The following is a 25,760-nucleotide window of genomic DNA, read 5'->3' on the forward strand; positions in this document are numbered from 1 at the left end:
ATGTAAAGGGTTGTTTCCTTCTCTGAAAAGTAAGGGCAATTTTTTGCTACTTGGCAACCTTCCCGCTTAGGGTAAGTACAGCCACGGATGTAAGGACAGATATTAATTCCTCACCCTCAGAATCCTTTTCTCACCCCATCCCACCTCCCCCTCCAAGACAGCACCAAGCTTAGCTACAGTTTGTTTTTCTATGTCACTCTTTCGCCCCTGAGAAAAGTGACCCAATTGGTTTTCACCTACGTGTTTGCTGTTTAGAAAGCCAAGCTTGGCCCCGCTGGGAACAAAGTGATCAGTCCTTCAGAAGATAGGAAACCTTCCAACAACCTGGATCGAGTAAAACTCACGGACTTCAATTTCCTCATGGTCCTAGGGAAGGGGAGTTTTGGAAAGGTAAGACGCCGTTTGTCTGAGGAGGGAGGGGAGTGACCTATACCTCAGAATGGTAGAGTCCATTTTGTTCTCTCGGATGTTTTCAGAACAGCCATTTAGATTTCCCTGCTATTTGTACTTGTTTCTTAGATGCCTTCTACTTTATTTCATTAAAAACAAGCATATCCAAAATGGATCCCTGGTGGCACAGTTGTTAAGAGCTCAGCTGCTAACCAAGAGGTCAGCAGTTTGAACCCACCAGCTGCTCCCTGGAAACCCTATGGAGCAGTTCTACTCTGTCCTGTCGGGTCACTATCAGTCAGAATCAACACAACGGCAAAGATATACCCGAAATGTTACAGCGAGCTCACTGTTCTCATCATCTTCACAGTGGCCACAGCAAAGTGGGTGTTCCACAATGCTGCTCGAATGAATAATTCTCACGACTGAAAATTAAATGTTTGCTTGTAGTTAGCAAATGTAGCAATTCAGAGATGCTGTGCTGGAGTCTTCCGTGATCAGCTTATGTGCCTGCGTTTGGCGTCTCTGGCCCCGAATCCCATGAGAAATCCAGGAACTCATTCTGATTCTACCTTTTGCTTTGTCTTGGTTCCTGACTGGTGAGAAGCTTCTGAAGTCGGTCAGTCTGTTACATTTTACTCAAAGGGTGCCGTGGAAGGTTTTGCTGAAGCTCAAGACTAATTCTGGCACACAGTGTCGGGGATTCCGATTACCGGTCAAGATAGCACCAACACGTGGCCGTAGCCTGCGCAGCGTGCAAGTCTTGAAAACTTAGATATTATACAGCGCTGGGGGAATTTCTGGTGGCGCAGCAGTTAAGCATTTGGTTGTTAACCAGAAGATCAGCGGTTCAAACCCACCAGCTGCTCCATGGGAGAAAGACATTGTAGTGTGCTCCCCTAAAGACTGCAGCCTCGGAAACCCCTATGGTGCACTTCTACTTTGTCCTATAGGGTCGATATGAGTTGGAATTGACTCCATGGCAACGGGTTTGTTTTTTTGTGTGTGTTTGAGGGGGGAAGGCGGGGGGAATTTAGTTGGCAGTGATATGCAACATTTCAAAATGCCCACATAAAGTAAAACCTTGTGAATGTATTTATACCACACGTTTACAAATTCATTGTAATGTCACCTGACCCGATTCCTCCCCATCCCATCCCACCTCTGCCCCCAGGACCAGATGTGTGTTCCAAAGGCTTCAGGTTGCTCTTGGTTTGTCCTCAGGTGATGCTTGCTGACAGGAAGGGCACAGAAGAGCTGTATGCTATCAAGATTCTCAAGAAGGACGTGGTGATCCAGGATGACGACGTGGAGTGCACCATGGTGGAGAAGCGAGTTCTGGCCCTGCTCGACAAGCCTCCATTCCTGACGCAGCTCCACTCCTGCTTCCAGACAGTGGTGAGGACCCTCGGGCTATGCTCTGGGGCACAGCATGCAAGCACTCTCAGGGCTACATCTGAACCGAGCGCTCTGGGCATCTGAATTAGCTTGCTCCTGTAGAGAAAGCTGGAGAAAGGTATAGCGCAATGACTGGTCAGCCCTGGTTTCTTCTCTGCCGAGCAAAGGTGACAGGGACAGACTATGACTCCTCTGTCACTAATAGATTTGGGGCAATGCCCTTTCTGTGATGTCTCCTAATTAGAGGCTTGGCATTAATTCAGTTTAATTGAGCAAACATTTGCACTCAAGGTTTCCTGTATCCAGGCACTGTACTGAGACTTAGAGATACAAAAATAATAAAACAATAAAATAAAAAAGAAGCTGTCCTTTTTAAGATGTGGCTTACTAATCAGTATCTATCGATCTTAGAAGAAATACAACCAGAATGCTCCTTAAAAGCAAGGCTGGCAAGACTTTAGCTCAGTTACTTTGGACATACCATCAGGAAAGACCAAATTCTAGAAAAGGACGTCATGGTAGGTAAAGTAGAGGGTCAATGAAAATTAGAAAAACCTGCAATGAGATGGATTGACACAATAGTCTCAACCATAAAAGCAAAAACTAAACCCATTGCCCTAGAGTTGATTCCAACTCATAGTGACCATATAGGACAGAATAGAACTGCCCCATACGGTTTCCAAGGAGCAGCTGGTGGATTTAAACTGCCAGCCCTTTGGTTAGCAGCCTGAGCTCTTAACCACTGTGCCACCAGGGCCTCAACAATAGTCGTGGCTTTTTAAGATTACCAATCCAGCCGCTAAACATTGCATTAGAGAGTTGGGGGATTTGGTTTCGTAAAAGTGAGTGTGTTTTTGTTTAATGGCACATCAAAGGGATTGGCAGACTGAGGCCCACGGCTTATTGTGTATGAGCTAAGAAAGGTTTCAAAGCAGAATAATATTTCCTGACACATGAAAACTAGATGAAATTCAAATTACAGTGTCCACGGTATAGTTTTACTGGCACACAGCCACGCTCATTCATTTACCTATCATCTCTGGCTGCTTTTGCACTACAAAGGCAGAGTGGTATAGTTGCAAGAGACCTTACCCATGGCCTGCGAAACCTAAAATATTTACTATCTGGCCCTTTACAGAAAAAGTTTGCTGATTCCTGTCATATAGTAAAACTAAACAGAGGACCAAAAAAAAAAAAAAAATCCCAAAGCACTGATCCATCACTTGTGGGAGAGGGACAAAGCCCTTGGCACAGTTCTTGCAGGTGGCCTACAAGAAATACAGATTTTTAGATGGCATCAGAGTGCAGCATTCCCAAAGTCGTGCTTCCAGCCCTCAGAGGCTGCTCTTTCTAAGATGTGGCTCAATAATCAGCAGCTGTAATTGTTGTTACTAAGGAGCTGTGGTGATTCAGTGGTAGAATTCTCGCCTTCCATTCGAGAGACCTGGGTTCAGTTCCCGGCCCATGCACAGCCACCACCCTTTTGTCACTGGAGGCTTGCATGTTGCTGTGATGATGAACAGAGCTTCCAAACTAAGACATGCTAGGAAGAAAGGCCTGGAAATCTACATCCAAAAATCAGCCAGTGAAAACCCTATGGATCACAACAGTCTAATCACAATCAATCATGGCAATGGCACGGGACTAGGCAGCATTTCGTTCTGTTGTGCGTGGGGTCTCCATGAGTCAGGACCAACTTGACGACACCTAAAAATGACATAATTATTACTGTTATGATTATTATTCTCAACTTCCCATTAGTCAGACACTGGCTTTCTGTTTTATGTTTCTCAAATCTCCTGGGAGATGCCCATTAATGCTTTTGGAGGCAGCGCAGTCACACACAGACTTGGGACAGGGAGCTGCAGAGCTGTGTGCCAGCCACTATGTGTCACCCTAGAGCTGGCAGCTTGCTCAGCCCCCGCCTCCCAACAGCTCCCACTGGCTCTGACTGAAGTACCACCAGGGGGCGAAGAGCAGTGTACTAGGAAGAGAGAGCCACATCTCTGAATCCCAGCCCAGACCCTGTAGCCCTGATTACACTGCTTAAGCTCCAAAAGCTACAAGCATGGAAGTGAAGATGAAATTGAAGTTCCACAGGAAAGCTAGAGATTGATGCTCCCAGAGCCGTTTCCTGGCTTATTAGCAGCAGCTTCGTCATTTTCTCCCCCACCTCCCCGTGCAGCACTTTCATGTTTAATAACCTCTGTGAAATGGCAGTGTTTTCTAGAAGAGAGCAGAGGTCAGCTTCTACCTCAGTGTGCTGTGTTGTTAGTTATTTGGCTGCTAAGCATCATAAATTGCCTCATCAGTCCAAACATAATATCCTCATAAATATTCACATTTATTCAGTTCTATGATGTATACCTTCCATGGGGCCAACACTTAGCACACCAATGACAGAGAGAAAACAAAAGCAATACTTGAGCACATTATGGATGCAAAAGAGCATTTGATTCGCCTCTCCATTTCCAGTCATCTTCTGCCCCCCAACTCGCCACGGTAAACATCATGGATCATGTATAGTTTATAGTCCAGCCTAACTCATGAGTTGTGACTTGTTTTCAGAAGCATCCAGTTAAACACTTCACTGTGTCCTGCCTCCCAGACGTTGCAAACCCATTTTCAACCATTTGGGCCACCCAGAAACACTAGTTAAAAATAAGTAATTAGCCAATGTGGATTCTTCCCACTGTGCCTAGCTGAGAAATGTGTTTGCAGGAGAGAAGGGAAGGGCTCTCTAGGCCATCATTGCCATAATAGAAAGCATATGTAACCAGAAGGGGGCAGACTTGTTGACAGAGAGCCATTATTTAAGACCTGTGCGATGGTTTGATACTTCCCAAGGCCTTCATGCAGCAGGGTTTATTAATTATTCTATATTCGGAACGTTAAAGGGCTCCAAACTGAGCAGATGCGCCAGTGCGGCCCCACTTTTACTAATGAGAAAGAAAAGCATAGCCTGTAAGGAATGAAGGAAGCCGCTCTGCTGAGGGGCCTGCTCACGTGTGGAACCTTCATTTCCAGGATCGCCTGTACTTCGTCATGGAGTATGTCAACGGTGGGGACCTCATGTACCACATTCAGCAAGTCGGGAAATTTAAGGAGCCACAAGCAGTGTGAGTTTTTTTTTTTTTTAAGTCTCTCAATTTAGGCAACACAGGACTCCCAACTAGGGACTTCTGCCTGCGGGAATTGTGACAGTGGGGCTCAGGCCATTGCAGCCTCCCAGGGGCAGATTCCCTGGAAGGGTCCAGCTACTATGTTTTCTAAGGAGCAGTTTACTTCCTGTGAATTAGAGATACCGATGTACCCCTGGTCACCCAGTCCCCCCTGTTATTTGACTCAGTCACTCATTTATTGGACGGTTGTCTGTTACACATCCCACTCTGCACCAGGCACTGGGGGTGCAGAAGGAACGAGGTGCTCCCTGTCCCCGTGGAGCTCACACTCTAACCTGGGCATGAAGGTGTGACCTGACGATTACAACACATTGCCGTAACTATAGGGGTGTACACAGGACACCATGGAAGAACCTAGAGTGGTGGGGGGAATCAGGGAAGAATAACCTCAGAATGCCCTGCCCAGGATGTGGGGCAGAATGTGAAGAGGCACGGTGGCAACGCCAGGGAGGGACTTGCAGCTCAGCGTGTGCAGGGGGTGGCGTGAGACGGGGGAGGTGGGCAGAGGCCCAGGGTCAAGACCTGGTGCAGAGCCTGGCTGAGGAAGGGGAGGCTGGAAGGGGCTTCAGTGAGACTTGGCACCATCAGATTAGGCTTGCAGAGAATCCCCTGGCCAACGGGGGAAGGAAGGATAAGAGAGAGTGTAGGACTGGTGCAAGGGGGTTGGTGAAAATCTATATTAAAAAAACCCGTTGACGTCGAGTCGATTCCAACTCATGGTGATCCTAAAGGACAGAGTAGAACTGCCCCATAGGGTTTCCAAGGAGCACCTGGGGGATTTGAACTGCCGACCTTTTGGTTAGCATCCATAACTCTTAACCACTATGTCACCAGGGTTTCCGAAAATCCACATAGGGAAAAAGTAGCGGATTTGAAATTAAGGTTAGGCCTTGGGGCTGAAGAGGAATAAATGTCTTTGAGGATAATTCTGGATGAAGAAAAGCAGAACCTATTGGCTGTGGGGATAAGAAGAGGGAAACCTCTTCAGATGACTCCTATTTTAGATTTGGGGGTGGGACAGCCACCAAGGAGAGGAGGTGGTCAGGGGAGAATCATGAGCTCAAGTTGGATATTTTCACTGGGATGTGCCCTGGATACCTGGATACAGCACAGGAGAGAGGTATCGGCTCCAGAGGAAGATGGAGAATTTACCAGTCTAGAGCAGGGACCTTAAATACCGGAAAAATTGTCCTGTTTTTTAGGGGCCAGGAAGTTACAGGAAACTCACACAGCTGTTTTATTTCCCTAAATGAGGACATATGTGGCCATGAACCTGAATTAATCAAGTTAGCAAACTAGGAGTCTGGCTGATGTTCAGTTTAAAAGATGAATGAGAAGGACTTCCGGCCTGTGTGGGTTATTCGTCCTAGGGAAGAATAACTGAAGGCAGAAGAGGGAATTCTTTGGTAGCGAGGCTAAGAAATGTGAAGGGGGATTTTCTTGTTTTTGTTTTTAGTTGTTAGTATTCTGAAGTGTCTGCCCTTATCACTTATGTCGTTAGCTATAAAGCAGTAACATGCTCAGATTATAAGGCAAAGTTTGGTAACACAGAATTCTAAGGAGAAGAATGGCCAAGAAGTGCCCTGAAATAATATAAAGATGTCTACTTTGATCCCCTTTTATTATATGTGTGTTGCAGAAAAGGTTTTATTTTAAAAATACAGGGAAGCACAAAAAAGAATGTAAAAGTTACCCACCCACAATCTCATCTTTTCTCCCTCCCCTGCACCATCCCACTCCTACCAGTCTCCTTAGTGACCCTATAGGACAGAGTAGAACTGCCCCATAGAGTTTCCAAGAAGCGCCTGGTGGATGCAAACCGCTGACCTTTTGGCTAGCAGCCATAGCACTTACCATTATGCCACCAGGGTTTCCACCAGTCCTCAGAGATGTCCCCTTGCCCCCACTAAGAGTTTGGTCCTTTAGTGTTGTGGGCTTTTTTCTCTGCTCACATAGACCTGTGTGCCTATTGCTAAGCCTCCCGAGGGTGATATTTGCACAGGCACAGTCATGTGGCTGCTCAGACTTCAAAGATTCCTAAATGCTATGCAAATTTTAAAACATCCTTCAGCATCAAATCTGAGTTTCAGATATTAACCTTTTTACAATTTTGAAGTGATGGTGGTAACTGCTTTTATTTTTCAATGAATCACTGGAAAGGGTAAACTCAGGTATGCATCGTCGTGTGTGTCTTATTTATCCCAGCACTTGGGTAAGGGAGCGAGTAAACCAGCTAAAGAGTTAGTAACACACTGTACTTTGTCTCAGGCAGAAATTGTATTTTCAAACACAAATATGTTCTGTCCATGAATAGACAGAATAGTCTCTATACCCTTCACATAGAATAGTCTAGTATAGACATAGACAGAATATTAGTCTAGTACCCACTCTTAAGAAGACTGTATTAGAAATGTCTTTGTGAACAGTAAATTACTTGTCCACCTGCCCCAGACAAGATACACGTGTTTCTGGGCCTGTCTCACCAGTGTTATCCGTTGTGTCCTTTCTCAGGGAAGCTGAAGTAATGAAATGCAGGAGAGAAGGGCGAAGGAGTGGAAGAACAAGGGTTGAGGGATGCTCATCTCGGATAGCTACAGGATTCTCTGTTCTTTCAACTCTTCCATGCCTCAGCTATAGGGAGAAAGTAGCCAGGAGTCCAAAGAAGCAACCCAGAAACCCAAGAACCTGAAAAGTTTTTATTTTTATTTTCTTGCAGATTCTATGCAGCAGAGATTTCCATTGGATTGTTCTTTCTTCATAAAAGAGGAATCATTTATAGGTGTGTGTTGAAGCTCTTCCACCAGCAACACAGTTGAGAGCTTTGCTAGACTTTCTTGGATGTGTAATTCTGTGATGATGACTGAAGACACAAAATTGATGACCCCTGAGGTAGCAGAGACCTACTGGGACCACCTTTCTTGTGCCACCTCCAGGCAAAGCAGAGCCACCTTCTGATTTGTGGACCTCAAAGATTTTATATTTCATTTCTGCTTTGCACAAGAAAACATGTTGTTCTCTTCCCTGACAGCTCCTTCTCCACCTTTTGTTTGGAACTGAGGTCAGGGAGCAGTGGAAACTGAATTTGTCTTACAGATGCTCAGCAGAAGACGGGGAGTGGGGAGAGGCAAGGGGAAAACTATTGAAGTAAATTCTTCTGGTTGTTGGCTGTAGTGAAAGTCTGGTGCCAGAGAAAGAAGAGTGTCTCCCAGTATTACCTGAAGACTACTTAGTAGGATATGGGGCACTGTGCAGAATGGAAGGGACTCGTGCAGGATCCAGTGAGGTTATTCTCAAACCCAGATTTCGAAAGCCTAGTTGTGTGTCAGAACCCCCATGCAGCATATTAGTAAATCAAATGACGGGGATCTCCCCAGCTTGCGAAATTGGTATCTCTGCTGATTTCCATGCACAGACACATTCAGCCATTGATTCATTCATTCATTCATTCATTCATTCAGCATGTATTTATTATGTATCATGTCCCAGATACTGTATTAGGCTCCAGAGATATAAAAACACAGTAATTCTTGGTCCCTGCCCTCCAGGGACTTAGGATTGTTATCCCATTGGTATGACAGCCAGTCAAATATCCTTCTTTTTTCATCAGCTCCAAGCATGTCATGGGGGCACACTGGGGGTACACTAACGTTGGCCTGCTTCCTTGCAGGGATCTGAAATTAGATAATGTCATGCTGGATTCGGAAGGACATATCAAGATTGCCGACTTTGGGATGTGCAAGGAGCACATGATGGATGGCGTCACAACCAGGACCTTCTGTGGGACTCCAGATTATATTGCCCCGGAGGTAAGGGGACTCCAGTTGCCTAGGCTTTCTAGACCATCATTTTCAAACTGCAAGCACAACCCACTCCTAGGGTGTAAAGTCACTAGTGAATCACTGAATCATTATGTGGGTCATGGCCAACGTTTTTATTTTTTTAGTAAAGAAAATCTGAAAACTCCTTGCACATAATAAGAATTGTTTCAAGGAGCTTTTGTTTTCATTATATGTATATATGAGCTGATTGCATTGTAAATGTATTTCTTAAACAGTCAGGGTCAAAACCACTTAAGAAACACTACTGGGGGGATGAGAAGAGGTTAAGAGTTGCTTATGAAGTGTTCTGCATGGGAACGCTGGGCTAGAAGGTGGTTCCAATGCTGGCTTTGTAGCAAAATCAGAACGATTCATGCTCTAAACATTAGAACTGATGATGGTGTCTGATTTAGGAAGAACAAACTGATGTCATAGAAGCAAAGTGTTTACAAAATTTATATCTTTAATATTGGCCATGCAGCTTTGTCTTTGTTATATCACGTATTGGATCATTTTCTGTGTTCTTTATGAAGCTTCTTACATGCCATGAGAGACTGGGCTATAATCCTGGGTGGTTGTGTAGTCAGCTTCCTATCAGCACACAGTCCTGTGGAAGCAGTGGTTTTTTCCTAACTGAGCTCCAGCCTGGTGGAATTCAAAGTTGGACTAGCCTTTAGAGCCCTCATATTAGCCACTTGTGGCTTCCATGGAGGTTATTCAGTGTATTGCCCCATGCATTTATCTAGAAGGCAGTAGATATAGAGGAAAAGATGCAAACTTAGAAGTCAGAACAAGGTGAACATCAGTCCTGCCTCTATGGTTTACAGGCTGTGGGGACTCAGGCAAGTTACTTACCCACTCTGACCCCTGTTTCCACAGTGACAAGTTAGGAATAATAATATCCTCCTTGTAGAATTGCTTTGAGGATTAAAGTGTCTAATACAACATTTTACACCTGGGAGACCCTCAGTGGAAACCTTGGTGGTGGTGTGGTTAAGAGCTACTGCTGCTAACTAAAAGGTTGGCAGTTTAAATACACCAGGCATTCCTTGGAAACCGTATGGGGCAGTTCTACTCTGTCCTATAGGGTTGCTATGAGTCGAAACCGACTCGATGGCAGCGGCCTTGGGCTAGACCCTCTGTAGGCTCCGGGTGGTGCAAAAGGTTAACACATTCAGCTGCTAACCAAAAGGTTGACAGTTCAAGTCCACCCAGAGGTACCTTGGAAGGAGGGCCTGCTGGTCTGCTTTTGAAAAAATAAGCCATTGAAAATCCTGTGGAGCACTGTTCTACTCTGATACATACGGAGTTGCCATGAGTCAGAATCTAGTCAACAGCCACTGGTTTGGTTTTCTTTTTTGGGGCGGAGGGGGCGGAAAGGAGGGGAGGGTCAGGCAGGGAGACCCATAGTAGTAGCCATTATTCTAAAACAGAAGCTAGCTTTCATTCCTTTGTTAAGGACTTTGTCTTGTTTGTTACATTCCTGGAAAACATGGAAACATATACCTCACTCAGGCACTTAAATTCTGAATCACATGGCCAAAGGTGACATTTTGCCTTGAAATATAACAGATGGTGATTTGTACCCCAAAAGAACTCACACGTTAGTACCTGCAGGCATAGCGTGAGTTTAATAGTTGTATTTTTCTAACACGGAGAGTGGGGAGATGGCACGGTGAAAAGTACCACCTCCTGATGCTGTATTTATTCTGCAGCCATTACTGGCTGACAGGTATTAAGCAGGCTGTGATTATGAGCTGTGCCTGCTCCATTTAACACCCACCAGATGCTGTAAGAGCCTGGTGACACGGAATGGCAGCATTTTTAGGAATAAAAGTGGCTTCGAAGTTCATCTCCGTTAAGTCCGCGTCTCTGCCGATCAAACAAATAGCTGCCCGTGTTCAGTAACATTTCAGCCATCCAGTATCACCGGGGACGGTGGTGTCCCACAGGGATAGAATTTTCTAGATAATCAGAGTTTGTTCTTTTGAATAGGTTGACTTTTTTCCCCTCAGTGTTGTTCATTGTATTCATTTTCTATTGTGCTGTAAGAAATAGCCACAAGTAACTTAGTGGTGTAAAACCGTGCAAATTTATTATCTTATAGTTCTGGAGAAGTACCAAATCAGCCTCACTGGGTTAATGTCAGATTGTTGCAGGGCAGCCTTCTGGAGGCTCTAGGGAAGAAACCATTTCGTTGCCTTTTCCAACTGCTAGAGGCTGCCTACCTTCCATGGCTCATGGCCCCACCCTCCGTCTATGTCAACAGCATAGCAGCTTCTAGTCACTCTCTACTAAACTCATTTTGATGGCCTCTTTTTTAACTATATTTCTTAACCTCCACATCTGCTACACTAAGGGCACCTAATAAACATACTTTGAGCATATCTAGGTAATTGTGGACCTCTTAAAAAAAAAATTTTTTTTTTTTTTTAATACACAGAGGATAATGTGCTCTGGTACTAAATGCCCTGAGTTGCCCCAAGCCTTCATTCCTCTCCTTATATCCACTGTATGAGCAATAATAAAGAGGAGCCACCATTTATGGAGTGTCAACTGCATGCCAGGCACCGTGTATGCTTTCTCTCATTTAGTCCTTGGTGTTGCTCTTGTTAGTTGCCAGTGAGCCAGCTCCAACTCATGGTGAACTTGTAACAGAAAGAAACATTGCTTCATGATCTTTGGTATGTTCGAGCCCATTGTTGTGGCCATTGAATCAGTCCCATCTCATTGAGGGTTTCCCTCACCTTCACTAGCTCTCCACTTTACCAAACATGGTGTCTTTCTCCAGCAATCAGTCCCTCCTCATGATGCGTCCAAAGGAAGTGAGTCAAAGTCTTAACAATATTCTGTGATTAGTATGGTTTTCATTGGCTAATTGTCTGAAGTAGATTTCCAGGCCTTTCTTTCTAGTCTTTCTTAGTCTGGAGGCTCTATTGAAACCTGCCCACCATGGGCAACCCAGCTGGCATTTGAAATACCAGTGGCATAGCTCCTAGTATCACAGCAACATGCAACATGCAAGCCACCACAGTACCACAGACTGACAGACAGGAGGTACTTAGTGCTCATCACAAACCCCATAAGGTCCATGTTTTCAGTGAGGTAACTGAGATGATAAGTAACATGTCTAAGCTCACATTGCTAAGATATGCCAGAATCAAGCATCAAACGCAGGCCATCTTTAGACCTTTGCACTGCCCACTATGCTAAACTGCTGCTAAAAAACCGAGTGATTTGTGTATTCAGAGAGCATTCTGCCTGCTTACTGTGCCAAGCACGGCACCACTAGGGGTACGAAAATAGATCAGAAGTGACCCCTGGCCTCAGAGTGCTTACATTTGGGAAGAGGCAATACCCACACAGTGCAGCAGAAACCAAAGATTCCAGTTGAGTTGAAAAAAATAAGCCAAACTGTTTGGGGAAATCAGTAATAACTTCGAGTGTCCCATATTTTCTTAGCATTTTTCCTGGTAAGCGTCCTGGAATTTGGCATCTTGGGCCACGGGAATAATGGTGGTGTAGAGAGACCACCTAGGTTTCAGGTTTCTGCATTTGCTCAAAGGTTGAAATAATCCTGTCCTCTGTGTAAATATTCCTGTCAGGCAGAGGCAAAATAATTATCTTAGGTGGCATTTTCCTTAATAGGCAAAGCGGAGGCTTAAATATTTATGGCTATTTGTTCAAAAACCTTGACATCGATTAATACTGTAGCAGCTCCCTACCCGGGGAAGATGAGCTGAGGCGGAAAATGTCAGTAACAAATGTGATTTTGGAGCTGAGATGGACACCCACGTAAGGGCCCTAATCAGAAAATGATTCCTGAAACTGACATAAAGAGGACTCTGCTCTGATATGAAAAAAGAAAAAATTCCTCAGGGTCACGTGAGAATCCTTGAGAAGGGCAATCAAAAGCTTTGATATGGATTGAATTGTGTTCCCCAAAATACCAAAAAAAAACACCAAACCCAGTGCCATCAAGTTGATTCTGACTTATAGTGACCCTATAGGACAGAGTAGAACTGCCCCATAGAGTTTCCACGGAGCGCCCAGCAGATTCAAACTGCTAACCCTTTGGTTAGCAGCCGTAGCACTTAACTACTACGCCACCAGGGTTTCCAGGATGTGTTGTAAATCCTGACCCCTGTACCTGTGGAGGAGCTCCGGTGGCTCGGTGGTTAAGAGCTTGGCTGCTAACCAGAAGGACAGCAGTTTGAATCCACCAGCGGCTCTTTGGAAACTCTATGGGGCAGTTCTACTCTGTACTGTAGGGTCGCTTAAGTCAGAATCGACTCAGTGACATCGAGTTTTTGGTTTATACCTGTGGATGTAGTCTCACCTGGGACAGGTTTTCTTTGCTGTCAGTGAGGCCATATCAGTGTTGAGTGTGTCTTAAGCCAGTCAGATTTGAGATATAAAAAGAGCAGCTTAGGCACAGAAGCCAGCAAGCATGAATGGGGAATATTGATGCCACCTGGAGATTGCCAAGGGCCCCAGGAAGAGAAGCTGAAACAGACAAGGATTTTCCCCTGGGGGGGCAGAGAGAGCCTTCCCCTACAGCTGGTGCCCTGAATCCTGACTTCTAGCCTCCTCAACTGTGAGAAAATAAATTTCTGTTGGCTAAAGCCACCCACTTGTGGTGTGTCTGTTACAGCAGCTGGAGGAAGTTAAGACAAGCTTCATCTTGGTTCAGTCCCCTCTCAGAGTTATCATGGGTATATGAGTTCCAGCCATGGCTTAAGCATCTCCCTGTGACCATGAAGCAGACTCCTTCCTGGGAGGAAGAGAAAGCAACAGCAAGACAAGCATTTGCTCTGGCTAGTGGTCTTATCCATGTGCCTCATGCTGGAGCAAGAGTGAAGCTCAGTTAAAAGGTGTGGAGCTCAGTCCTTCCTCCCACCCTGCCAAGCTGTGGCCAGGAGTATGTTAGACACACGCAAAAGGCACCACCCATGGTGTGCTCACTGTCTACTCTTACCTAGCCCCTGGATTTGTTGCATTTTATAGATAAGCAGAGACTCAGTGACTTGCCCAAGGCACATAGCTGGTAACAGGCAAAGGTAGGGCTTGGACCCAGGACATTCGGACCCCAAAGATCATAGATTGTTGTGTAACATCACCACTCTCCATCTTCAAATGTTTTTCTTCCCTGGGTGGTGCAAACAGTTAACATGCTGGGCTACTAGCTGAAAGGCTGGAGGTTCAAACGCACCCAGAGGCACCTCAGAAGAAAGGCCTGGAGATGTAGTTTCAAAAAATTAGCTATTGAAAACCCTGTGGTGCGTAGTTCTACTCTGACACTCATGGGTCGCCATGAGTTGGGATTGGTAGGGTGTGTCATCATGGCCGGGTGGGGGAATCGTTCCTGAATTGGAGACTTTGGAGAAGCCAAGTCCTTACAGTGTCTCTAAGACCCTTTGTGGTCCAATTCCCTGTTCCCTCCCTGATCTCATATCATGTCCCTGCTGTTTCTAGACAGGTTTCTCTGGCTTCCTTCTTCTTGTCATTGGGTACCACCAAGTCAATTTCAACTCATAGCAACCCCATATGACAGAGTAGAACTTCTCCATAGGGTTTTGTTGGTTGTAGTCTTTATAGAAGCAGGTTGCTGGGTCTTTCTTTCTTCTGGGGCACCACTGGGTGGGTTTGAACCACCAGCCTTTAGGCTAGCAGTCAAGTGCAAAACATTTCCACCACCCAGGGACCTTACCTATTGCATGTTATTGTCAGATGCCGTCAAGTCAGTTTTGACTCATAGGAGAATTCCACGTGACAGAGTAGAACTGCCCCATCGTGTTCTCTTGGCTGGAAGCAGATCACCAGCTCTTTCTCCTGCAGAGCCACTGGGTGCGTTCCAACCTCTACCTTTCGGTTAGCAGCCAAGCACTTAACTGTTTGCCCACCAGGGCTCCTGTCCTGGCTTCGTTCCAAAACCAGAACCCTTTGCTGGTGAGTCAACTCCAGCTCACAGCAACTCTATAGGACAGAGTGGAACCGCCCATAGGGTTTCAAGGTAGTAATCTTCACAGGTGCAGACGGCCATGTCTTCCTTCCATGGAGCAGCTGGTGGGTTTGAACCACTGACCTTTCAGTTAGCAGCGAATACTTCACCACTGTGCCGCCGTGTGACAACTCTGGAGCTGGGTTACTGGAAGCATGATTCCCCAGGCTATTCCAGGAGTGAGGCTGATGGCAAGCAGTGAGGTTCAGAGGAGGGCTGTGTGTCATTGACAGAGAGAGCAACGTGCTGGGGACCTGTGTAAAGAGTCAAGAGGACATCAGTCCCAGAGACCGCCCTCCCCCAACAGCCCAGGGATGCCACCAGCATGGGCGCCCCCAGAGACCTTCCCTGCCTCTGGGGAGAGGTGTGGAGCCCAGGGACCGCCCTCCCCCAACAGCCCAGGGATGCCACCAGCATGGGCGCCCCCAGAGACCTTCCCTGCCTCTGGGGAGAGGTGTGGAGAGGGAGGGAGAATAACAGAGCATCTAGAAGGTAAATGAGAAAATAACCCACATGGCGCACACTGCCAGGCCAGTCAGGCAGTAAATTACCGCCGGCCAAACAAGAGGGAACGAGATACGGAGGGAGGGAAGCTAATGAGAGCCCGGGACGCGACGGCGCGGCTCCGCTCACCAGAGATGGGGCCGCTTCTGAGCTGCGCGCCCCACCCCAAGCCAGAGCGGGCAGGAGGAAAGAAAAGCACTTTATTAAAGAAAGAGAATGATAAACCAAGTGTGGCTTTCTGCCCATCGAAGGCCAATTTCCCCCCATGCAGGGCCACGGTCCAGTGACTCCAACATTGAAAGAGAAAATAAAGCATGCTTTCTTTTGAAGAAATACATAAAAAGCCAAGGCCCAGCTTTCCTGTGGTCGTTCTTCCTCAAATTGTGAAATTCTCCTCAGATCTGTTCTAGGAATTAGGCTGGTTACGTCGTCATACATTTTACCTTCTGCCCACAGTTCATTAAAGTCTTATAGTTCTCTGAGCTTCAAAGTTTAATCAATCTAACCTTTTCTCTGGAACAATCAGCACCCTCTGTGGTACTGTGGCCCGTTAGACGTCTGTGGCTGCTCCCCTGAAGGTTGGTGGCTCAAACCCACCCAGTAGTGCTATGAAAGAAAGACCTAGGAATCTGCTTCTCTGAGGACTTCAGCTAAGACAACTCTATGGAGCAGTTCCACTCTGTAACACATAGGTCACCACGAGTCGGAATCAACTCAGTGGCAGCGGTTTGGGTTTGGGTTAGATAACTGCATCCCCTTCGTTCCTCCTGATGCACTCCTTCTGATACTTCCAGAAACCACTAGCTCCTTTGAATTAGCTGCCCCTTTGTGAGTTCCTGGAGTCTCTGGGTGGTGCATATGTGCTTGGCTGCTAACTGAAAGGTTGGCAGTTCAAGTCCACCCCCAGGCACCTTGGAAGAAAGGCCTGGCAGCCTACTTCTGAAAAATCAGCCATTGAAAGCCCTGTGGGGCACAGTTCTACTCTAACACACAGGGGGTCACCATGAGTCGGAGTCAACTTGATGACTTTTTTTTTCCATGAATGTCTACTGTGTACCAGACCCAGGGCTATGCATTTCAGCTGCTTTATTTTGATCAATCGTTAAGTTCAGTTCTGCGAAGTTGGGCTCACGGGCTCTGTTTTCCAGATGCTGAAACACAAAAAGGTTTGTTCGTTTTTCCCAAAGCCCAACGCTTTCAACTTCTCCCTGCAGTGCCTGCTCTCCTGGGAGGCAGGGCTCACAGGTACTAGCTCAGAGCTCCCCCAAATCCATTGTTCCACGAGTATAGACAAGCTGCTGTGGAGGGGGGCCGTTCCTGATTTCCAGAGTCCCAATAATACCCTGACAAATGTCTGCTCCTGGCATTCTTGCTGCCTGCATTAGTTACCCCCTCTTTGAGGATTTGTTTAAATCCTATAAAAACGGGTCAAGGATTTCTGAGCTTACTTTAACTTCTTATTTTTGTAAAATTGCCTGGACGAGAGGAGGTGAGTATCTTGGGAGAGATTACTAACATTTATTCATTACCTAAATGTACTGTGCACTTCCGTCGTTTGTCTTATTTAATTCTTTAAACAGTCCTTTGAGGTAAGCGGTATTATTCCTGTTTAATTGACAAGGAGGGGACGTGGAAAGGAGAGGTGACATGCCCAACGCACATAGGTAGCAGGGAGCAGAGCCAAGATCCCGGTCGCCTGCCTCAAAGTACAGGCCCATTGCCCTAATGCCAAAAAACCAAACCAAACCTTTTGCCATCAAGTTGATTCGGACTCATAGCGCCCCTGTAGGACAGAGTAGAACTCCCCCATAGGGTTTCCAAGGAGCAGCTAGTGGCTTCACACTACCAGCCTTTTGGTTAGCCTCCAAGCTGTTAACCACTGCACCACCAGGGCTCCAAACGCCATCAGCGGCCAATTACCAAACACTCTTTATAAATACACTTTATGAAGACCCATTAGACCATGAGACCTTCCACTTCTAGAAAATCTTTTACTCTACAGATAATAAGGCTCTTACAGGCCTAAAATTTATTTCTGAATCCCTGTTCATTCCTGTACTGCATAGATAGTTATTTTGCTCTGACATACAGGTAACATTTTAAACAGCCACCCCACCCTCCCGCCACTTGTGTTTGGCGGAAGAAGTCTGAGCTAATCAGGGTTCCAAAGGTAGGTGCTTAGCCAGGAGTTGTGTCCAAGAAGGAGACAAGTGGCAAGAGCTGCTGGTGATTGAGTTTGAGAACCACTTGAAGAGAGGCTAGAGGGCTATGATGATACATATAATTCTGAATTAATTCCGTTTTACCATAGTTTAGCCCCATGCAGACTTGACACCCGGCCCTGAAGGGAACACTTCCTGCTAGACGTCGGGGGGGCTTTTCCTTCATGGTTGCATCTGGCTATAGTTCTGCCCTTTAGTTAAGAAATTGGAATGACATTTGAAAAATGGGGATAATCATAGGACCTTGTTCAAAATGTGACTTTGAGGGTTATGTGAATTTTGCCTCTGAGGAGCTTAACGTGGAAGCCTAGTGGCTCAGTGGTGAAGTGTTTGGCTACAACCCAAAAGGTTGGCAGTTGGAAACCCTATGGGACAGTTCAACTCGATGGCAGTGGGTTTTATGGGAAATTAACCTGCCCCAGAGGACCAAAACCAAACCTGTTGCCATTGAGTCAACTCTAATTCATGGGGACCCATGTATATCAGAGTAGAACTACACCCCATAGGGTTGTCAGTGGCTTATTTTTCAGAAGCAGATCGCCAGGCCTTTCTTCCCAGGTGCCTCTGGGTAGACTCAAACCTCCAACCTTTCATTTAACAGTTGAGCCTGTTAACCATTTGCACCACCCAGGGTCTCTGGACGACAGAGTAACAGTCTCAATATAATGTGGCAAAGGCTGCAGGAGCTGCGTGGACCTGGAATTGTGGCTCCAGAGGAGGAAGCAAGGGGAGATCTTTGCTGCACTCAGGGTCCCACATGTCAGGGCAGATGCCCAGAAAACATGCAGGCCTGTCTTCTTTCTGCCCAAATGGAACTATTTTGAAATGACAGTGTTTTTGGTCATGTACCCAAAGGGTGCCTCTTATGTCTTGTGTTCTGTCTTTAAGAAATTGTGACCTTTCTCCAAAAAACTTTAATTTTCCCATAAAATAAAATATTTTCATTTTATATAAAAGGAGGGGATATTCTCTGTTGGCCTGTGACAGTAAGGGGACTGGAACATGTTTTGTGATAAAGGCCAGCACTACTGGGTGATGGCAGCCTGGAAGGAGCAGTTGGGCTGTTTTTCTTAGATTGGGCTGTGGGAGTTCGGTGAGAAAGTATCACATGAAGATGGGAAGTGGAGTCCAGTCCAGAACGGCAGCGTGAGCCCGTGGAGTGAGTCTCTGTACTCACATGTTTTGGTCTTACCGGCTCCTTCCAGACAGAGCCCTAAGAGCCACAGTCCCCACAGCAAAGTGGGCACCTTGTAAGCGTTTGAACCCCTTTTTGGCAAGAGTCATGGAGTCCCTGGGAGGTGCAGTCGGTTAAGCTCTTTGCTGCTGACTGAAAGACTGGCGGTTTGAACCCCCTCAGAGGCATCTAGTAAAAAAGACCTGGCAATCTGCTTCCAAGAGGTCACAGCCATGAAAACCGTATGGTGCACAGTTCTACTCTGCACACGTGGGGTCACCATGAGTCGGAATCAACTCCGGATTAGCTGCTTTGGTTTGGTTTTTGGCAAGAGTTATCTATTAACTAGCCAGTTCCCATTGTAGCTGTCTGGGGAACCACACTGAGTGAAGGACTACAGAACCTTTGATGCAGAAAAATGGTGAGAGTGGGAACACCAAAGCCAGAGACCAAGGTTCAAATCCCAGCTTTGCCACTTATTAGCTGTCTGACTTGGGGCAAGTTACATGACCTCCCTGTACCTCATTTTCTCATCTTTGAAATGGGGTAGCAATAGACCCTACCTCATAAGGGTCTTTGAATTAAATGAGCTGACAGAGGAAAAAGCCTGGCACACAAGGAGTGTATGTGATGTTGACGTTGGTTATAGTCATCGTGATTATGTCAGTAGCATGTAAGAACCCTACAGCACTGTCCACAAGCTCCCCCAGGCCTGACTTGTCAGAAGTCGAATGCTTCTGAAGCCACACCCTCTTTGGGAAGCCTTTGAGTGGGTAGGCCTGGCAGAGGGTGGAAAGGTGGGTGGCCTTGGAGCCACTACAGGCCCTTGGCCTCATGAGAAGGGAGAAGCTGCCTCTGCACCCTTTCTTGCCCTGGGCCTGTGCCAGTGCTGGGATAAAGTCCATTCATATCTCACTTTCACAAGACAGGCAGCCATTTGTAACATCCTGATATTCCCCGGGCAATTGGCTCATACAAGCATAATAATAATGATCACAGTGACAAATAGCAGTAAAACAGAAAGACAGTGGCCCTGTCGGGGGTCTGTCTTTGAAGCTACAGCCCAACTTCCCATCTGCTGCAGGGAAACTGGCCAGCCCTAGCCCTTCTTGCCAAGTCGGCCTCTCCTTTTCTGAGTCTCTCCATTATGAGAAACCAGATTGCCATCGCAGCCCCTTGCCTGGGTCTTAAGATGCCAGGCAGACCCCAGGCTTGGCTGCAAGCCTCCATGGGTCCCCAGGTGCCAGAGGCACCTGCTCTTTTCCCACAGGGGGCAGACTCAAGAGTCTCACCATCCATCCTGTGGTCTCTGTGCCTGATCCTCAGCCCAAATCTGGCTCCCTGGGCCAAGAAGCACAACCACCTGGTAGGAGCCAGTGGAAGTCAGAGTTTCTAGCCCAGCACTGCCCAAAAGAAATAAAACAAAAGCCAAAAAGACATTTAGCAGACATAGTTAAAAAAAAAAAAAGTGCCATTAGTTTTTAAAATATTTTTTATTTGGAGTCGTTGGGTGATGCAAACAGTTAACACGCTCAGCTGCTAACTGAAAGGTTGAAGATTTGAGTCCACCCAGAGGCACCTCAGAATAAAGGCCTGGCAGTTCACTTCTGAAAAAACAGCCATTGAAACCCATATGGAGCACAGTTCTACCCTGACACACACAGCGTCTCCATAAGTGGGAATGGACTTGATGGCAACTGATACCAATATATCCAAAATTTAAAATTTATTAATGAAGTATTTTGCTTCCCCCCCCTCCCCCGCCCCACCTAAGACTTCAAAATCTGTTGTATATTTTATCCTTAGAGCACATTTCGGTTTGGACTAGCCCCATTTCAGATGCTCAGAGCTCCGTGTGGCTAGTGGCTACCATACTGGACAATGCAGGTCAAGATAGCTCGAAAGGAACCGTATCACCCATATCTGGACTCATGCCTACCTAAGTGTTTGTCTTTAACCTGGGCTTTCTAACACCGTTTCCCTTTTGCAGTGAGGTTTTGGTGATAATTGAAGATATTTAATAATAGCAGCTGATCACTGAAGGAAAAGCATGCTTTACTCTAAAAATGAACTCACAGCAGTGAGGTTGCCCCTAAACCCTGTCACTTAGATCTTCAGACCTTCCCATTTCATCCAATGCTTGAGTCAAGGGTGACAGATTGTGAGCTTCTCTGGGAAGAAATGCCCCAGCTCAACCCTAAAGCACATCTTATTACAACTGAAGACCCTACGGGCTCGGAGAGGCTTTGTAATCTCAGTTCCATGGCTGAGCTGGTGTACTCTATGGGGCTGACGGATGCTGTTGCTGAGGAAAACGAGCCCCTGGCACTTGGCTTCTGCTTTTTTAGCCTTGGAGGAAGGAGAGGGTGTTATCAGCAGGAGTCATAGGAGTATTGTAAGGCTAGGGTGATAGAAAATGAAGGGCAAGTTGGAGCCAAGCTGATGTGGGGTCACACACACACACAAACATACAAACGAATGACGTCAGGGAGCCATGGCTTTTAGGATCTGTGAATCGTTCTAACCAGAAACGGGACTCTCACATACTTGACTTCTGATGGCTTTCCAAACTCAGGTGGCATTTTCCGCCATCTGAGCAGAGGGATTGGTTGGAAAGACTGTGGAGGCATTGGAGTATAGAATGTGAAATGTAGCGTAACCTCCCTCCATCAGACCCACTAAATCCTCAGCCAGGTCACTCACACACCAGCACTGGTGTTCCAGCTCTGCCTGTGTTAAAACAAAAACAAAAAAAACACTGAATAACGTGGACAGATTGCAGAGACTGGCTTTAATATAGTTACAAGAACAAATGCTACCCAGGTGCTGCGCACAACAACTGAAATGAAGATTTCGAACCCTTTCGACCAATTCTCAAGGCCCTGATGCCAGTGTTTTATTAATCCTGGTATGAGCAATCACATGTATCTGAGAGTCATACAATTGTATTTTTAAGACAAATAATGTCAGTATTCAGAGCACTACTTATTAACTGATTGGTTTGAGGTAAGTCTCAGTTTTCTCAACTATAAAATGGAACTAATAATAATTTCTGTCCGATCAGGTCACCCAAAAAGATACATACGGAGTATCTGATATATAGTATATGCAGTGGTGTTGCTAGGGTTACTGTCACCCAGTGTGGTAACTCATGATGTCACACCCCGCCCCCCCACCATGGTCTTCCTCCCGTACCAGACCATACGGAATCCTTAGTAATGTTTTTTCTACTAATGTTTAATTTTTCTCCTTCTTTTCCTTTAATTACTAAAAAAAAGTTATTGATATAGGTTCACAAATACGATATTGTAGTTAAAACACCAGAAAATAAATTTCTGACAAAATCAGCAACTATAAAAACACTACCGGCAACAAAAACAACAGTGGATGCTTGTAGCATGTGCAGGCGAAATCGTGTAATTGGGTAATAATGACAGCTCTGACTGGATCGCATTAAAAGGTTCAAAAATTAAATCAGCATAGAATTTTAGCCTTGTAGATATATTGACACATATAAGCTGGGCTTATGAAACATGTGTTTGTTACAACTAACTGTAGGGATACTTTTATTAAAAATGGAAACCCTGGTGGCATAGTGGTGAAGTACTATGGCTGCTAACCAAAAGATCAGCAGTTCAAATCCACCAGGTGCTCCTTGAAAACTCTATGGGGCAGTTCTACTCTGTCCTATAGGGTTGCTGTGAGTCAGAATCGACTCGATAGCAGTGGGTTTGGTTTGGTTTTTTATAAAAAATAAATTTCTGCCAAAACACTGCACAAAAATTTTATAGACAGTCATTTTGGTGTCATCCCCTCTGACAGTGTCACCCAGTGTGGTCCCCCCCCCCGCACATCCCCTAGTGATGCACTGAGTAGGAGCTCAGCAAGTGTCCTTTTACTCCCCAGATGGAAATTTTCATTGCTGTTTTACTTGGGCAAGAGAGGCTTTATAGAAATGCTGAGTTTTTGTGATTTGTTTACGTGAAGGAAGGCGAGTTATGTCAGAGTGACTAACTCTAGTTGCCATATCAATTCCCAAAATCTCAGTGGCTTAACATGATAACCATTTATTTGCTGGTCACGCAGAGCCTGGTACAGGTCAGGCATCCCACCTCCATCTTACAGGTATGCCGTCTGGAACCATGGCCTCCAGAATCACACTGGCAGGAGGCAAGTGGGCTTTTAACTGCCATGACCCAGAAGTGACACATCACTTCCTCTCACAATCTGTTGGCCGGAACTAGTCACATGCCCCAACCCAAGCGCAAAGGAGGCTGGGAAATGTAGGGGAGCACACAGACTGTTTGATGAACACTAACTCTCTGATGGTGGGGTAGGTCCTTTGATTCTGATTTATTCTCTGATATGGCAATATGATGGCCTCTTCATATTCTTCCCACCTACTCATTTTTAAGTTCAGTTTATAGGGCAGGCTTATGCTTGCCATTAGTAAAGGTTTGCACCACTGGAATTAACATCTCCATTACAGAGGATGAGAACAAGGACTCAGGATTTAGCTGAGCTTTTCTTTTTTTAATTGTGCTTTAGATGAAGGTTTACACAGCAAATTAGTTTTTCATTAAATAATATACATATTGTTTTGTGACATTGGTTGCCAACCCCACGACGTGTCAACACTCTCCCCTTCTTGACCTTGGGTTCCCCGTTTCCATTCGTCCAGCTTTCTTGTCCCCCTCCTGCCTTCTCGTCCTTGTCCCTGGGCTGGTGTGTCTATTTAGTCTCTTATACGTGCTTGAGCTACATATGTTATTTGTTTTGTAGGCCTGTCTAAATTTTGGCTAAAGGGTGAACCTCAGGAGTGACTTCAGTACTGAGTTAAAAGGGCATCCAGGGGTTTCTCTAGTCTCTGTCAGACCAGTAAATCTAGTCTTTTTTTTTTTGTGAGTGAGAATTTTGTTCTACATTTTTCTCCAGCCATGTCTGGGATCCTCTACTGAGATCCTGTCAGAGCAGTCAATGATGGTAGCTAGGGACCATCTAGTTGCGTTGGGCTCAGCCTGACAGAGGCTGTGGTAGTTGAGGTCCATTAGTCCTTTGGACTACTCTTTCCCCTGTATCTTTGGTTTTCTTCATTCTTGTTTGCTCCAGACGGGTTGAGACCAGTGGAGTATCTTAGATGGCCACTCACAAGTTTTTAAGACCCCAAACACTACTCACCAAATTAGGACGTACAACATTTTCTTTAAAAACTATGTTATGCCAATTGAGCTAGATGTCCCCGTAGACCATGGCCTCCAGCCCTCAGCCCTAGCTGAGCAATTTCAGATGGACTGTTTTTACTGAAGTACAGGTTAAACATGTACTGAGGATGGATTAGCAAAGTTTATACTAAATCACAAATCTCCAGTTTTATTTTTGTTGCTTTGAGATGGGATTCTAGTGTAAACCACCTCTTTTTTTTAATTTTTAATAATATTTTATCATATTCTCAGTGAAAGTTTACACAGCAGTTTAGGTTCCCATTCAACAATTTCTATACAAATTGTTAAGTGGCATTGGTTACATTCCTCACAGTGTGTGGACATTCTCTTTATTTCTGTTCTAGTTGTTTCATTTCCATTAATCTAGTTTCCCTGCCGCCTTACATCCTCATGTTTGTTTTAAAGTAATTGTTGGCTCTTTGGTATCATACAGGTGATTTTTTTAAGGAGCACAATACTTATGAATGATATTGTTTTTTGAGCCAATTTCTTACTCAGTGACAGGGCGACCTCAGTAGTTAGTTTCAATTGAAGGTTTGAAGAGCATCTCGGGGCAGTAGTTTCTAGAAGCCCTGCAGTCTGAACCTATCCATTACATCTCTTAAACCACCTCTTGATGTTTTTGACTCAGAAATTGCAAAAGAGTCAACACAGTTCAGTTGAAATAGGCACTCCCAAACGGATAGTACAAGTCAGATCTTAATTTTCCTGTGTTTGATATCGTGCTTTGGCTTGATTCCTTAGGGAAATATTTTGATAGCTAATCCTGGAGTAAAAATAAATTAATTTTTTTTTCCTGTGGGTTTCTTCTTTGGCGTTATTCCCACCCAGTAACATCTTGAGAACAGTGTTGCACAACTTTTTTCTCCCCTGCAATCGTGTGCCTGGGAAGCAGCCGCATTTCCCACCAGGCATCGCAGAGTGTGTTTCTCTTTGATTTTACAATTTACAGGCAGCTCTGCAAAGGCCCTTATTGATGGGGGCAGGGGTATGAGGCAGTAATTATGCTTGTGGAACCTGGTCACATTCTTCTGGAATATCATTCTAAAGAACAGCCCCAAGCTAAGACATTAGATCCTGTGAAACTTTAAAGGAGAAAGTTGGGCTCATTAATCTTTTATTCAAGCCCTTTTTTTTTTTAATAATATTTTATAGTGTTTTCGGTGGACGTTTACACAGTGAGTTAGTTTCCCGTTTGACAATTTCTGCACAAATCGTTCATTGACCTTGGCTACATTTTTCACAATGTGTCAACATTCTCTTTAATTCCATTCTGGTGGTTCCATTTCCATTATTCTAGTTTCCCTGTCCCCTTATCTTTTCATCTTTGCTTTAGAGTAATCATTGACCTTTTGGTCTCATATAGATGGTTTTTCAGTGGAACACCTTAGTCATGGTGATATCCTTTATTTTGTGTGCCACTCTGTAATTTTGCTAAAAGGTGACCTTGGGATGGTTTCAGTTCAAGGTTTAAAGAGTATCTCAGGCCGATAGTCTCAGGGAGTCCTCTAGGCTGAACTGGGCCAGTTAGTCTGGACTTTTTAAGAATTTGAATTCTGTTTCACATTTTTCGCCATTCTATCAGGGTCCATCTATTGTGGCCCTGACCAAAATGGTTGCTGGTGGTAGCCAGGCACCATCTAGTTCTTCTGGTCCCAGGGTAGATGAGCTCATAGATCATGTAAGCTGTAGACAGGTTTTTTCCCTGATTCTTTGGTTTGATTCAAGCCTTCTTTTTTAAAAAGATATTTTTCAGTTGACTAATTGCAGATTTTCCACTAAGATCAAGGGAAAGAACTTATCATTTGGTCGAAACTATACTAGTTTTTCATGTTTACATAGCACTCCA

The 25,760-nt window shown here is 45.3% G+C and overlaps 1 protein-coding gene across 2 annotated transcripts in view; it reads left to right on the forward strand.

Moving 5' to 3' along the window:
• Positions 1 to 25,760, forward strand: part of PRKCA (protein kinase C alpha) — a 490,096-nt gene that overhangs the window by 431,663 nt on the left and 32,673 nt on the right. For both annotated transcript variants that reach the window (XM_003417295.4, XM_023556975.2), the window contains exons 9-13: positions 256 to 390; positions 1,615 to 1,788; positions 4,816 to 4,907; positions 7,687 to 7,749; positions 8,638 to 8,776. In XM_003417295.4, coding sequence (XP_003417343.1) covers positions 256 to 390; positions 1,615 to 1,788; positions 4,816 to 4,907; positions 7,687 to 7,749; positions 8,638 to 8,776 — 603 coding nt within the window. The remainder of the gene's footprint in view (positions 1 to 255; positions 391 to 1,614; positions 1,789 to 4,815; positions 4,908 to 7,686; positions 7,750 to 8,637; positions 8,777 to 25,760) is intronic.

Source organism: Loxodonta africana, chromosome 18, assembly GCF_030014295.1.
Source record: "Loxodonta africana isolate mLoxAfr1 chromosome 18, mLoxAfr1.hap2, whole genome shotgun sequence".
NCBI classification, from domain to species: Eukaryota; Metazoa; Chordata; class Mammalia; order Proboscidea; family Elephantidae; genus Loxodonta; species Loxodonta africana.